General features: G+C 37.5%; 1 protein-coding gene across 10 annotated transcripts in view; it reads left to right on the top strand.

The window, feature by feature from the left end:
• The window catches only part of LOC124644436 (segmentation protein cap'n'collar-like), a 176,371-nt gene that overhangs the window by 128,697 nt on the left and 33,029 nt on the right, over positions 1 to 14,645 (top strand). For all 10 annotated transcript variants that reach the window (XM_047183784.1, XM_047183786.1, XM_047183785.1 and 7 more), the window contains exon 8: positions 14,449 to 14,585. In XM_047183784.1, the coding sequence (XP_047039740.1) occupies positions 14,449 to 14,585 (137 nt within the window). The remainder of the gene's footprint in view (positions 1 to 14,448; positions 14,586 to 14,645) is intronic.

Here is a 14,645-nt window from a genome sequence, read left to right as displayed (position 1 = left end):
TTGGTTGAACGTAGATGATTTCGAAAAATATTTGTAAAATTGTTTGCTTGGGTTTTATGAAACTTTTATTGCAAAAATACAATATATTTTTTATGCTATAGAATATATAGACTAATTTGTAAGCTGACTTTTTCAATAGTGTCTGCAAGGGTCAATTTGAAATAAAATGTTTTGACGTTGACCAATTTTACTAAACCTTAAAAACTAGACCTTTTTAGGCTACCTTGTCTCATCTGCAGCAAATACAACAAAGAAATAAACAAAATAGTACCTAAAACTACAATTTATCCAAATTTAAAAAGCCTTTCTCTATATAGGTATGTATTTTAACATACATCCAATCGCCAATTTTTTATTCCTAAACTCCTACTCTCTTTAAAAAAAACACAAATCTAGTAACATCAAAAACTGGCCAACATTCCCACTAACACCGCAGCATAATGATATATAATGCGCGCACGCCACTCGTCTCTGAATAGAACTGTAATTGCAGCCTGACCCCAAGATCTATGGATCTATAGATCATTGATCGATAATAAGGATAGCGACCGATGAAAGTAGAAAGGTGTACCGTTTTTTATGGTTATCGTGAAAATCTGATTTTTATACTATTCCATGATTTTAAAGTGAAGAAAAACATCTTGAGGAAACCTTTAAAGTCTGAAATCACCAACCCTCATTGAGCAATCGTGGTGATTAACGCTCAATCCTTCTCCGTGTGAGAGGAGGCCGCAGCCCAGCAGTGGGACGATAAAAAGGCTGTAACAGTATGATTTTACCTGGATTTTTGAAGATAGTTCATCATTTGACTAGCCTTTTCCCAACTATGTTGGGGTCGGCTTCCAGTTTAACCGGATGCAGCTGAGTACCAGTGTGCCACATGGAGAGACTGCCTGTCTGACCTCGTCAACATAGTTACCCGATAATCCCGATACTCCTAGGTAAGATTACTTCTCAGACTTACTGGTTTCTGACTACCCGTAACGACTGCTGTTCAAATGACAGCCGGGACCTACAGTTTAACGTGCCGTCAGAAACACAGTCATTGTTGTCCAAGATATACTTAGAAAGTACATACAAACTTAGAAAAGTTGCATTGGTGCTTGCCTGACGTGGAATCGAACCCACACCCTCATACTTGAGAGGTTAGCACTTCACCCACTAGGCCACCACAACTTAAATATAAAATTGTCGTTAACCCATCCAAATAAGAACCGTGGAAAGTGTGCTTAACTCTGATCGATCAATCTTTATTTATAACAAGTATCGGTGGCATCCAAATACGATCGATCACGGATCTATAAGATCATAGTTATAGCAAATGATCCACGGATCATTACTTGCGCGCGCGCAGTTTTTGTGCCGCCTTTTACAGTAAACTATAATGATATTGTCTGAGTTTGAATTATTACTGGTCTTAATATGTAGTGAGCTTTTGAAATTGGGGTAAAGAGTAAGTGACATATCATTGGTTTGAAAAAAAAACGGTCGTTAGACTGTCATTTGTATCGTCAAATAACTTTTAACTTTTCCACTCCAAAGTTAGCTACATATGAACAGCTAAGATCGGAAAGTACCAATGTTACTTTTCTGAGTTATCGACTGCAAGCAAGCAATACCTCCTATCTGACATTTTTGTTTCAAAAAACCAAAAAACTTGTATCTACCATAAACTACCTTTAGATTCAAAATAAAAACAAAAAAACTTTATTAATCAATACTATGCTTAGAAAAAGAAAACTTGGATTTTCAGTATCTCATTATACCTTCCTCGGAATAAGGATTTTATTAAGTTTTATTGTTCCCCTTTAAAATCCACCCGGAGTCAGATAGGAGGTATTGCTTGCTTGCAGTCGTTATGTACCCATATGTACATTCTAAGTGTATCTGTACACCAATTACTGAGTAAAGGTGAAGGAAAACATTTTGAGGAAACCTGGACTATAAAGTCTAAAATCGCCAATCCAACTTGAACAAGCTCTATTTGAACATCTTAACAGTCGTTACGTATGATCAGAACCCAGTAAGTCTGACAACTCCTTCCAAGGGGTATCGGGTTGCCCGGGTAACTAGGTCGAGGAGATCAGATAGGCGGTCACTCCTTGTGGCACACTGGTACTCAGCTGCATCCTGTTAAACTGGAAGCCGACCCCAACATAGTTGGGAAAAGGCTAGGCAGATGATGTTTGGAAGATTGATGAATCTTGATATGAAAGTTTTAACAACTTTTAATATATTCAAAGCAAATATAATTATCTTAACAATTAGTTTGTTCATTCTTTTGTAAAGATTTAGTTATTTTGTAGATTTGAAAATTTACATATGAATAGAACTATATGTAGTAGTAATTATACTAAAGAGATATATTTCATTTTCATATAGAGTTCCGTACTTAAAGAGTAAAACGGGACCCTATTACTAAGACTTCGCTGTCCGTCTGTCACCAGGCTGTATCTCATGAACCGTGATAGTCAGACAGTTGACATTTTCACAGATGATGTATTTCTGTTGCCGCTTTAACAACAAATACTGAAAACTAGAATTAAATATATTTAAGTATATTTTAGCGAGTTGAAAAATACCGAACGTTATATTTTTCGTATTTTTATAGATACGGAACTTTTCGTTCGTGAGCCCGACTCGCACTTAGCCGTTTTTTTTAATCTTCTTATAGCAAGGTTCCACAAAAATTGTTCGCGTACATTTTTCCACAAACAAAAAATATGTAGGTTCGCTATGCCTTGATTCCACAGCTAGCATGTTTCGGGCTGCGGGATTGTTCGCGCTCATTTCCCGCGGTGCTGGTACATGGCGAGCTTAAGGGTCAATTCCCACTGAAAGAGCAGCGGCCGGCAGCGGCCGTAAGAGCACGGAAAATGTAAGAGCGCGGCGCGGCGCGGCCCAGCGCGGCGCCGCGCGGCCCGCCGCGCTCGCGCTCAATCCCTTGCATTTACGGCCGCTGCCGGCCGCTGCCGGCCGCTGCTCTTTCAGTGGGAATTGACCCTAAGAAGGAACATGGCGGGGTTTAGTCAGTAAGAGTCTGACTCTCCCTCACGCTGCACCCACAGTAGGAGGGATCATTTAATGATTTTCCATCAAAAAAAAAAAGAAAAGAAAAAAGCTACCATGTGTTCGTGCAAAAAGGTTGCAATTTCGCAAACAAACCTTTTCTATAATTACCAACCTAAAAAACCTCGATTAAATAATTGTTCGTTACTAAATAAACAATAGGATTACCTACGGATAGAGTTAATCGATATTTTTTTTCGATTCGATTGTGTCAATTGATCGGAACTACACTCAATGACCTTCAGTTTTGACATTTTAATGTCATTGTCAAGAGCGTAGGCTTGTATCGAATGTTTTGTAACCGATGATTTTAGTTAAATGTTGATACGATTTAGTCAACATCAGTTTCTCGTCTCAATCCATCCTAAGGTTGTCTGGAAGAGATCGCTCTTAGCGATAAGACCGCCCATTATGTCACCTACTTCAGCTAGTTCAAGATCAAAAATTTAAAATTGGTGTACCTAATAAAGAATATCTATCTAACATAAGTTTCAGTTTACTATGGATTTTCAAATTCAATTTTCAGTTGTTTAAAAAAATACGTTTATGTAGTTGGTTAAGTTTTGTTGCCTTTATAGTATAACTAGCCGCTCCTAGCTATTCCATCTGCATCTTTAAGCTAAGCGTCCACTTGTCGGTATCGTACGCAACGGACGCAACGCACGCAACGGATCGTAGTATTATTTATATAGAAACTCAAACAAGATGTGCGATGCGTACGTTGCGGACAGGTGGACGCACTTGTTTGAGTTTCTATATAAATAATACTACGATCCGTTGCGTGCGTTGCGTCCGTTGCGTACGATACCGACAAGTGGACGCTTAGCTTTAAGAGGACGAATTGGACATTTTGGCGCCAAGGATCTCAATTTTTCTCAGTAAATACAAAACGGATCAAAATACAACTTGGTTACCTGAAAGTTCATGATATAAACCTTATTTTGTTAGACTTCAATACATGATTAGGTAACTTTTATAACAGAGAAAAATATATCAAACATACCTCTTTTTAAAAAGAGATTCACATATTATGGGCAAACGGGACCGATTTAAGCCTCTAAACTTTTTTAGTAGTTGAGTATATACATACTCTTTAAAATTGTGGAAGGAATTTTTATTAAATTATCATTTCTAAATAATAAAATTACAAAACCATTTTGTCGCTTACGACTTTTAGTTATAAGCTAGCGCGCGTATTGTAATCCTCGCCCCGCTCAGGCGCTCCGTCCCCTCTTGACGCCTTAGATTCGCGTGCCGGTTATGGAATTATTGTTTACCAATTCGTCGCCTTAAAGAACTTTTTCCCGCACCTGGATAAAAAGTACCCTGCGTTCTTTCTCAGGCTCTACACTACATATCTGTGTACCAAACATCATTTAAATCGATTCAATAGTTTTTAACGGATATGCAGACGGTATTTATAATATTAGAAAGGATTGTAACGATATACAGCCTTATTACAAAAACTTAAACATCTGTTGAACACTTGTCTAAAAAAAGTGTGGCTGCAAAACGGACCATATTTCAACGTCATAAACGTTTTTGTGGTAAGACAAGTAAAGTTTATAGGGTATAATCTCAGGATCTGCTGAACCGATTTTGAAAATTCTTTTACCATTACAAAGCCACGCTATCCCCGAGTAGGTAACAGGCTATATTTTATCCCGGTACGGGCAGTAGTAGTACCCTCCGGACGCAGGCAAAACTGTGGGAAACAGCTAGTTTAACATTAAACTGAAGTTAGAACATTTTCTAAGCGTTAAAAGTGAAAGCGTAAAAACTTAAAACAGGAGTTATAAAGCCTTAGTAAAACAGTTAAAATGTAGGTAAGCTGAACAGTTAAATACTAGAGTTAAGTTACTGTCGTTTATTCGTTTAACTGTTCAAAATAACTGCTTAGTTGGTCTAGTCTTGATTTTGATTACTTGCTCAAACGGAATTCCTTTTTATTCTAACTGATATTATAAATCTGATCTCTCTCCGGTGGTGTCGGATTGTCGTCCCATCGCGCTATGAGAGTGACGGAATAGAGAGTGCACCTGTGTCCAAGCAAATGTGCGTGCACTATTATGTCAAGCGCAGTTGGCTGATCTCCTTATATGAGAAAAACCGCCGCGAACGTAAAAGATAAAATACATCCGAATTGAAAATCTCAGTTTTGGGGAGTTGGTTAAAAAAAGCAATCAATAAGAAAGCAAAAGTATAACAATTAAACATTCATTACTAAACCCCGCCATAATGATGATGTCCTCCTAGCCGATTATCGGCTACGGCGGCTGTTCTCATGGAAGGTTAGCCAACTACGCAGGACATATTATAGTGCACGAGCATTTGCGCAGACACAGGTGCACTCACTATTCCTTAACTCTCATAGCCCGATGGGACGGTAATCCGACACGACCGGAGAGAGATCAGGCGCAGGACCGACATTTACGTGCTCTCCGATGCACGGGTGTATCAATCACCAGCTTCCAGGCTCCGGGCTGCTTTGTGAAAGTCTTCTAAAACCCACAAAGCGATATAATATTCAAATAACGAACACTTGAAAAAACGAAAGCCGAGCGGAACCGAATTCGTACGAAGTGTCAGAAGCATTCTAAATTCAAACGCAATGATTGATAGCTGCGTCTGCGCAGACAGTTATGTTGCAATTAAGAACTTTTTAACTATCATATAATTTTTATTGACAGTTTGTAATTAGAAAAAAAAATGTACTCATAGATTCAAATAAGTGTTAGAAATTCTTTGCATGTTCTTACATTTTTCCGGCTGTCATTTGAACATCTTTGGCAGTCGTTACGAGTAGTCAGAAGCCAGTAAGTTTCACAACCAGTCTTACCAAGGGTTGCCCAGGTAACTGGGTTCAGGAGATCAGATAGGCAGTCCATCCACGTGGCATACTGGTCGAATCAGACTCGAATCGAAGTAGACTGGCAGCCGACCACAACATAGTTGGGAAAAGCTCCGGGAGAAGATCCTGAAGGCCCCGAAATTACTGAAAAATGAAATTTCTTTCACTTTTGGAAAGCTACACTCTTCCCGAGTAACATAATAACATAGGCTATATTTTATCCCGATTAGTAGTTCCCACGGGACGCGGGTGAAACCGTTGTAGACTAGCTACTACTCCGTAATAAATTGGCTCCATACCACAGATTACTATAATTGTCCATACTTATCCATACTTAGAAATTGTTTATAAATCATAAATATAAAAAATGAATCCCTATATACCTTGGTCACACCATCACGCGTCACGCTGAACTTAGTTTAAGCTGAAAATTAGAGCAAGGACATAGGATAGTAGTCCGGCTACGGGAATCAGTTATCTCGGGACGCTGATGAAACCGCGGGCGGCCACTAGTTCTTTATAAATCATATACCGAATGTAAGTCGTACGAAAGTATGGCTAAAAGCTCTGTGACCGTTAGAAAATGATCGCTAGACGCCGATTTCACACTGCTGTATTAGATGCTTAGAGTTTTAGGGGCCCGTGGGTGTGGGAGAAAAACGTTAAGACGGATAACTGTTGTGGTATATAGAATTTATAGTGTGGAGTATTAAAATGGTGGTAAAAGAGGTTGTGCTGATGGTTTTAGCCGGTGTCCCGTGAAATACTGACAAGCTTTCTCGTTCAAGCAAACAAACTCTTTTATAAGAATATTAGATTGATTAATCAATTTAAAAAAGCTTTCATTTTATTGTCTTAAACATACATTTTTTGCAATATTTCAGCACCAACTATAATTGTATATTTTCTCTAATCTTTACTAATATTCTCATGAAAATTAACGTAAGGTTTCGTTATTTAGTCGTCCTAATAAGAGTATCGTATTGCCATTTTTTTTTACTTTTATCTTATTTAAATGAACCTTACACTATGTTAGGCGCCAATAACAACTAAGAATTGGTTCTTTGCCCCATATAACTATAGATATAGAACTGCGCAGCTTTACATTAAGCAAAATCTATACAAATATTATCCTACCCATAATAAATAAAATATACAAAATAAAACCTACAGAACCCACCAACATCCAACTAAAAACGCCTAGCTTTTAGCACACCGCTTGACCAGTATAGTACGAGTAGTACGAATCGCGCTCTCCCGCGCACCGCGCGTATATCGCGCTGCCATCTTGAATTTACTGTCAAACTCTGACATTTAACAAAAATGTGAAGCCTTAAAGTACCTGAAATGTAAAAATATATTTTAAATTAAGTAAATTTCTGTGCAATATTCCGCTTTAAGTGGACAGTCTGAATAAGTGCAATATTTTTTTTTTGTATTTTTTAGTTTTATTTAATTTTAGTTTTAGTGTTGGTTTTTTTTTTGTAAATGTGTGTTAAGATGGATGTTTATGAATACCAGGTGAGTTCGTTTTTTACCGATTTACAAAAAGGAGGTTATAAATTCTGTAGTAAGTATTTTTTATGAAGATTTCATTTTATAATGAAGTTAATGATAATAATTTGTCTGAACAGTAATTTTTTTGGTTAACAGTCAAAGTATTGAGTTTAAGTTAAATATTTGTACTATACAGTCAAATAGTAACTGACTTCAATTTTACTTGGTTTTACGAGTTTTTGGTGAAAACTTTTTATTGGTTATAGAATATCTCCTAAACTTGTAGGTGCGTTAACAAATATGTATTACGCATGTTTGTATGTATGTATAAATACGTACATAGAGAGTTAAATATCTGTCAATAATCTACATGTATAAGCTGAAGAGTTTGTTTGTGAAGGCGTTAATCTTAGGCATGACTAGGTACCGATTAGTACAATCTTTCAGTGTTAGATAGCTCGTTCATCAAGAAAATCGACTTTTTTATCTGGATGCTCGGAGTAGTCATCTTGAGGCCAAAACGACTAAACCAATTATAAAAATCCTTTGACCATTACCAAGCTACATTATCTGCGAGTGACATAAGCTATATTTTATCCCGGCTGTAATTGAACATCTTTGGCAGTCGTTACGGGTAGTAAATCTGACACCAGTCTAACCAAGGGGTATCGGATTGCCCGGGTAACTTGGGTTGAGGAGGTCAGATAGGCCAGTCGCTTCTTGTAAAGCACTGGTACCCAGCTACATCCGGTTAGACTGGAAGCCGACCCCAACATAGTTGGGGAAAAAGGCTTGGAGGATGATGAATCTTACGCGTTTTTTTATATAAGTAGGATTCATTCTAAAATACACAACCCTAAATGAATTGTACTTAAACTTGTTTTTAAAACAAACCAGGAAATAAACGAACAGTTAAATACCCTAAACTATAGCACAGTGATTAACTAACGGTCATGTCAAGGTCCCAAGTTCGACTCCCGGTCGTGCACTATGTAATTTTATAAATAACACACCGTGTTTGACTAATTTGTGACAAAAAAGAGGTATTATGTTTTTGTTGTCTCCTTTGTGAGTTGAAATTTAATTGGATTTTAATTTACGGCAGATTTCATAATGGCGATCCGGCTGATTATCGGCCACAGCGGCTGTTTTCGTATAAGGAGATCAGTTACTGAGCAGGACATATTATAGTGCACGAGCATTTGCGCAGACACAGGAGCACTCACTATTCCTTCACTCTCATAGCGCGATGCGACGACAATCCGACACCACCGGAGAGAGATCAGACGTATTTTTTATATGTAAGAAAATGATGAATCTTCCTACAATTGGGTACATGTCATTGCTACGAGAAAGTGATTATAAAAACCAATTATAGTTTAAAAATTTAATAATTCAAACAGTTATACGTAGTGTCAGTCATATTTATTAATTGTAATTTGAACTGTCTGTCTCGTAGAAGATTTCTAAAATGAATTTAATTTTCTTTTCCTGTTACTCGTATTTATATTGGATATCCGCCAGTTTTAACCACCACTAGGTAAAAAACCAACCTCTCAAGTCTTGAATGGGTTTGATCCCAGGTCAGGCAAGTAACAATGCAACTTTTCTAAGTTTGTATGTACTTTCTAAGTATATCTTGGACACCAATGACTGTGTTTCGGATGGCACGTTAAACTATAGGTTCGGGCTGTCATTGAACATCCTCGGCAGTCAGGAAGGTTGCCTAAAAAACTGGGTTGAGGAGGTCAGATTGGCAGTCGCTTCTTGTAAATTAGTATATTTAGGACTGTGTGCCTGTTTTCACCAACAATCTCTTAAATTTTCCCTAACTAAGAGTCACTTAAAATAAGGGTTCCCCCTAATAAAGGTTATAAGGGGCACTTAAACTTTGGTTACAACGAAATTCGTATTAAGTGTTCCCCAAATGGTCTTAGGGGATCCCTAAATTTAGGTATTTGTTGGTGAAAATGGGCATACGTCCCAGCGTCGTTTAGGAATAGGCTAGGCAGATGTGTAGTTTAAAAAATTCCACCTACGATATGATAAAGCCTTCTTGCTTGACCTTGTCTCAAGGTGTCACAAAATTACATACGGACAGATTCTCGAGCTATAATTTACAGCACGCTACTCTAGTCTAATGATAGCCACGTGGCTTCTGGCTACTTACGTCATAAGATATACTTGTAACATTTTGAAGGATACTCTTGAATTCTAAAGCTAGAATACAGATCTGAGTAGCCTTTTCCCAACTATGTTGGGCTTCCAATTGAACATCCTTGGCAGTCGTTACGGGTAGTCAGAAGCCAGTAACTCTGACACCAGTCTAACCAAAGGGGTATTGGGTTGCCCGGGTAACTGGGTTGAGGGGGTCAGATAGTGCAGTCGCTCCTTGTAAAGCACTGGTACTCAGCTACATCCGGTTAGACTGGAAGCCGACCCCAACATAGTTGGAAAAAAGGCTCGGAGGGTTTGGGCTTCCAGTCTTAAATGCAGTTGAGTTCCAGTGATTTAAAGAGAGCTACTGCCTATCTGACCTCCTCAACCCAGTTATCCAGGGCAACCCAATATCCCTAGGTAAGATTGGTTGTCAGACTTACTTTTTACTGTCCCACTGCAGAGTTTTTTTTTCATACTGAGAAGGAATGAACGTTAATCATGATTAGGCAAAAATCGCTTGTTGGGTTTTAAGAAACTTTCACAAAGCAGTCTGTTATCTGTAAACCCGTGTATCGGAGAGTACGTTAATGTCGGTCCTGCTTGTGATCTCTCTCCGGTGCTGTCAGATTGTCGTCCCATCGCGCTATGATAGTGAAGGAATAGTGAGTGCACCTGTGTCCAAGCAAATGTGCGTGCACTATGACATGTACTGCGCAGCTGACTGATCTCCTTTATGAGAACAGTCGCCGTTGACAATCGGTCTGAACGCCATTTTATTTTATTTTTTTCGTAAAAAGGATACTTTAAAAATTTCCTAGTCTTGTTAACACTAGAATTAACTAGTATCTAAGAAAACAGTTAAGTCACTACACTACCGTTAAAATAAAACTCAGTTTTCTACATAACACTAGAAAGTATTATAAAATAACAGTTTTTCTAAACTTGTCTATGTCAAGTGTTTATGGTACGTTCGAAACGAGAGCAAGTGCTTAAAAAATGTAATGTTCGGATTTTAAAATTTTGACAGTTCACTAGTTCCGGGAAATGAGCGGTTTATGGATTCGGTTTTTGAATTTAATTTTATGGCAGTTGCATTTTAGTTTATTTTTCGAGTTATTTTATTTATTTATTTAACAGTTTATGTACACACACAGAATACAGAGAAGAAGAAAAATAGAACAGATAGTAAAAGGCACAGCTTATTTCATTAGAAATCTCTTCCAGCTGGCCCGTTATGAGAGAGTTAGAATAAGTATTATAATAATAAGTATGCAGTAATGTTAATTATTATTTATCTCAACTTACCTTAGTTGGTTCAGTTCTACGATATGGGCTTGTTTTTTGGGGGCAGTCCAGTGATAGAGAACTTATCTTTAGGATGCAAAAAAAATGCATTAGGTCAATGTGTAAATTAAAAGTAACAGACAGTTGTGCGCCTTTTTTTAAATCTCTTAAAATTCTCACATTGCCATCATTATATATTCTCGAAACTGCATTATTTGTTAAAACTAACCAGCACTTGTTCACTAAACTGTCGGATGTCAGAAAATTCCTATGCGAGCTAAATATATAAATCAGCTGTGTCACACGAGGTGTAAAACATCTCTCGTGCAGAAAAGTTTCTTTGGCGTCGCCCCGCGAATCTACAATAAAATTCCCGATGAGGTTAAAATACTACCTCTTCATAAGTTTAAGAAAACATTACAAAAAATTCTAATTGAGAAATGTTTCTATACGGTTGATGAGTTCTTAAACGACTAATTTAGATATTTAATTCTAGTTTTAATTGTAAAAATTTATTATTTTAATTCTAGTAAGTAGTTTAAACCATATTTGTACGTCTCACCATAGACAAAACATAGCGCACTATTTTAACTTTAAGATCTTCATTTTATTTTACACCTATGTTTTTGCAAATAATAAATACTTTGACTTTGACTTTGAATGCTGAAGATTTTCTCCGGGTTCGTGAAGAAGCTCCCACGGGACGTGGGTGAAACCGATGCATGATGCTAGTTTCTTATAAATCAACAAAAATCTAAACTCGGTAAAATTAATATTAATATGCCTTGAATCAAGTGAAGCACTTAAAAACGCTCTAATTTACCAAACTGGCAACTCACACAAAATCCGCTTGGCGAAAAACCACAAAAAAAAAACAAACTTCGAACGCATTCGAAATTCAAACTTTTGAATTCAAACAAAGAACTGTTTGTCTAAGCTACCGGTCTCATTCGGCGCGTGCCCACAACAAATATGGCGGATGACATTCAAAAATTTACGTTAAGCAAAGACCAACGAGTGCTCAGCCAATATTTGACAAATTTTCACCGAGAATTGTCAAACCGGTATTTTTTTTTTGGTGAAATGTTACGGTTTTAGGTTGGTTAAGATTAGTGGAAAAGGCTTACTTTTTAACCGACAACTACTTTTCAAAAAAAAGGAGGTACTTAGTTTGACATACAGGTCATGTATGTACCTAAGTATGTATGTTGAGCGCGATTATCTCACGTTTGGCTGAACTTTTCTAAGCTATGAGTTATGTGTACTTTCTAAATATATCTTCGATACCAATGACTGAGTAAAGGTGAAGGAAAACATCTCGAGGAAACCTAAACTTTGAAGTCTGAAATTGGAAATCCGCCTCTATGTCCTTTCTCAGGCTCTAGAGTCTAGACTTCTGTGCACAAAACATAGAAATCGGTTCAGTTGTTTTGGCGTTTAAGTGAAAGACAGAATTACCTTCGTTTTCGCTAAAAGAACCACTAACAGCCAGTTTCTTCATCAAAAGTTAAAGTTAAAGTAATGTCTAAAGTAAAAGTAACGGTCAAATACGTTTTTTCAAGGCTAAAGTGATAGCAAAACTAATAGAAAAATTGAATTTTACCGTTACTTTTACTTTAGACATTACTTTGACTTTTACTTTGGCTTTAAATTTTGATGAAGAAACTGGCTGTTAATAGGTAAAGACTAACCAAGGGGTATCGGGTTGCCCGGGTAACTGGGTTGAGGAGGTCAGATAGGCAGTCGCTTCTTGTAAAGCACTGGTACTCAGCTGAATCCGGTTAGACTGGAAGCCGACCCCAACATGATTGGGAAAAGGCTCGGAGGATGGAGGATGGAATAGGTAAAGACTAACAAACTCGACATAAGACCACCTAGTAATCCTTAAACTGTAATAAAGTACCTTAGAATTAACGAATTCCGTTAAAAAACCGACCAAGTGCGAGTTTGACAAAGGGTTCCGTAACATTTCGCTATAAAACTGAAATATCATTTACGCATTGGGTCCTCCTAAAAAAATACCTACCTTAATGTAGTTTCAAGTATGTTTTTGATGTTTTAGCATCAAAAATAATACATCATCTGTGAAATTTTTTGTTATCTAACTATCACGGTTCATTAGGTACAGCCCGGTAACAGACGGACTCCAAAGATTTAGTAATAAGGTCCCAGAATAGTCTTAGCAATAACGCCCAATTTTTCCCTTTATCTACTGTACCCTAAAACATTCTAGTTTTTACGTAAAAACACACATACAACCGTTATTTTCTCGTGTTTGTTAAACAATATTGACGTCTCGAAAGTCGCCATGTTGGTTTTGAGATTTCGCGCCAACCGCACGAGTTTACCTTGTCTATGGTATTTCCTTTTTTCGTCAAAAAACATCTGTTTATGGTTGTCTATGTGTGATTTCCGATGTTCAAATTAAACTGAGTTTTAACACGCTTTTATTAGGTCGACCTGTAATGAAACTGTGTAACTATGTAATGGAATCTAAAGATCTACCAAGGATTCATATGGCCTTACTACAAAAACTTAAACACCTGATTTACACTTGTCTAAAAAAAATGTGGCTGCAAAATGAACCATATGTCAACGTCATAATTTGACATTTTTTTAGACAAGGCTTAAACTGACGTTTAAAAGTTTTTGTGGTAAGACGGATATTATTTATTTGCATTCCACAATTTATAGAGTAGGTGTTACAAAATGGCTTAGAGCTAGGTACAATTGCGGACCCCGTAGGGGTACAGCAAAATAAAATTAAACTTAGAACTAAAATAATAATTATTAAATGTATAGAAAAAGAAATATATATATATATATATCTAACAATTGGATCGTAGCGTCATGAAATGACAAGCTATCTAGGCACTTCGGTAGTTTATATATTCCTGCGGTTTCGCCGGCGTCCCGGGTTCTTCTTTTCGTGCACACATTATAAATAACCGGGAATACTCGTAGTGTAGCTTTCCAACAGTAAAAGCATTTCTCAAACCGGTTCTACAGTTTCGGAGCTTTTAGGGCACAGAGAAAAAAAAATGATTCCCTCTTTGTTTTATAAGCATAGGTCGCCTTAATCAAAAGATAATTTACAATTTTACCAGTAACTGCTGTCTGTCATTGAACATTCTTGGCAGTCGTTACGGGTAGTCAGAAGCCAATATAATATAGCCGGTAAGTCTTACACCAGTCTAACCAAGGGCATTGAGTTGCCCGGGTAACTGGGTTGAGGGGGTCAGATATGGCAGTCGCTCCTTGTGGCACACTGGTACTCAGTCGCAACCAGTTAGACTGGAAGCCGACCCCAACATAGTTGGGAAAAGGCTCGGGAGATGATGATAAATTACTACTGTTTATTATCGTATGTATCAATACATACAAATTGTAACACCTATCATGTTTTTAAAAAGAGTAACCATGGAGTATCTTGCCCGTTCTTCTCCATAGGAAGCTACTTTTGGAATGGGCAACTAGAATCAAACTTATTTATAATTTTGACGTTCATAACTGCTTGTAAAGGCCTACATGAAATAAATGATTTGATTTGATCTGTATATTAAATGATCTTCTCTCTTCTTCTCCAGTCGTTGATGCGCTCCATGTCGGTGGAGCAACGCTGGCAGGACCTGGCGTCTCTGCTGACAATACCGCCCCCACCGCCCCCGGAGCAGTACCAGCACTACCATCCCCACCATCACCAGCACCACGCGCACAACATCTCGTGAGTATACTGGCTGATCATCAGCCGCCTGTTCTCTTTAATTAATAAATAAATAAAATA

The sequence above is a fragment of the Helicoverpa zea genome, chromosome 30, assembly GCF_022581195.2.
Source record: "Helicoverpa zea isolate HzStark_Cry1AcR chromosome 30, ilHelZeax1.1, whole genome shotgun sequence".
NCBI lineage: Eukaryota > Metazoa > Arthropoda > Insecta > Lepidoptera > Noctuidae > Helicoverpa > Helicoverpa zea.
Note: the sequence above shows the minus strand (reverse complement) of the source record. Positions and strands in the feature narration are given on the sequence as shown.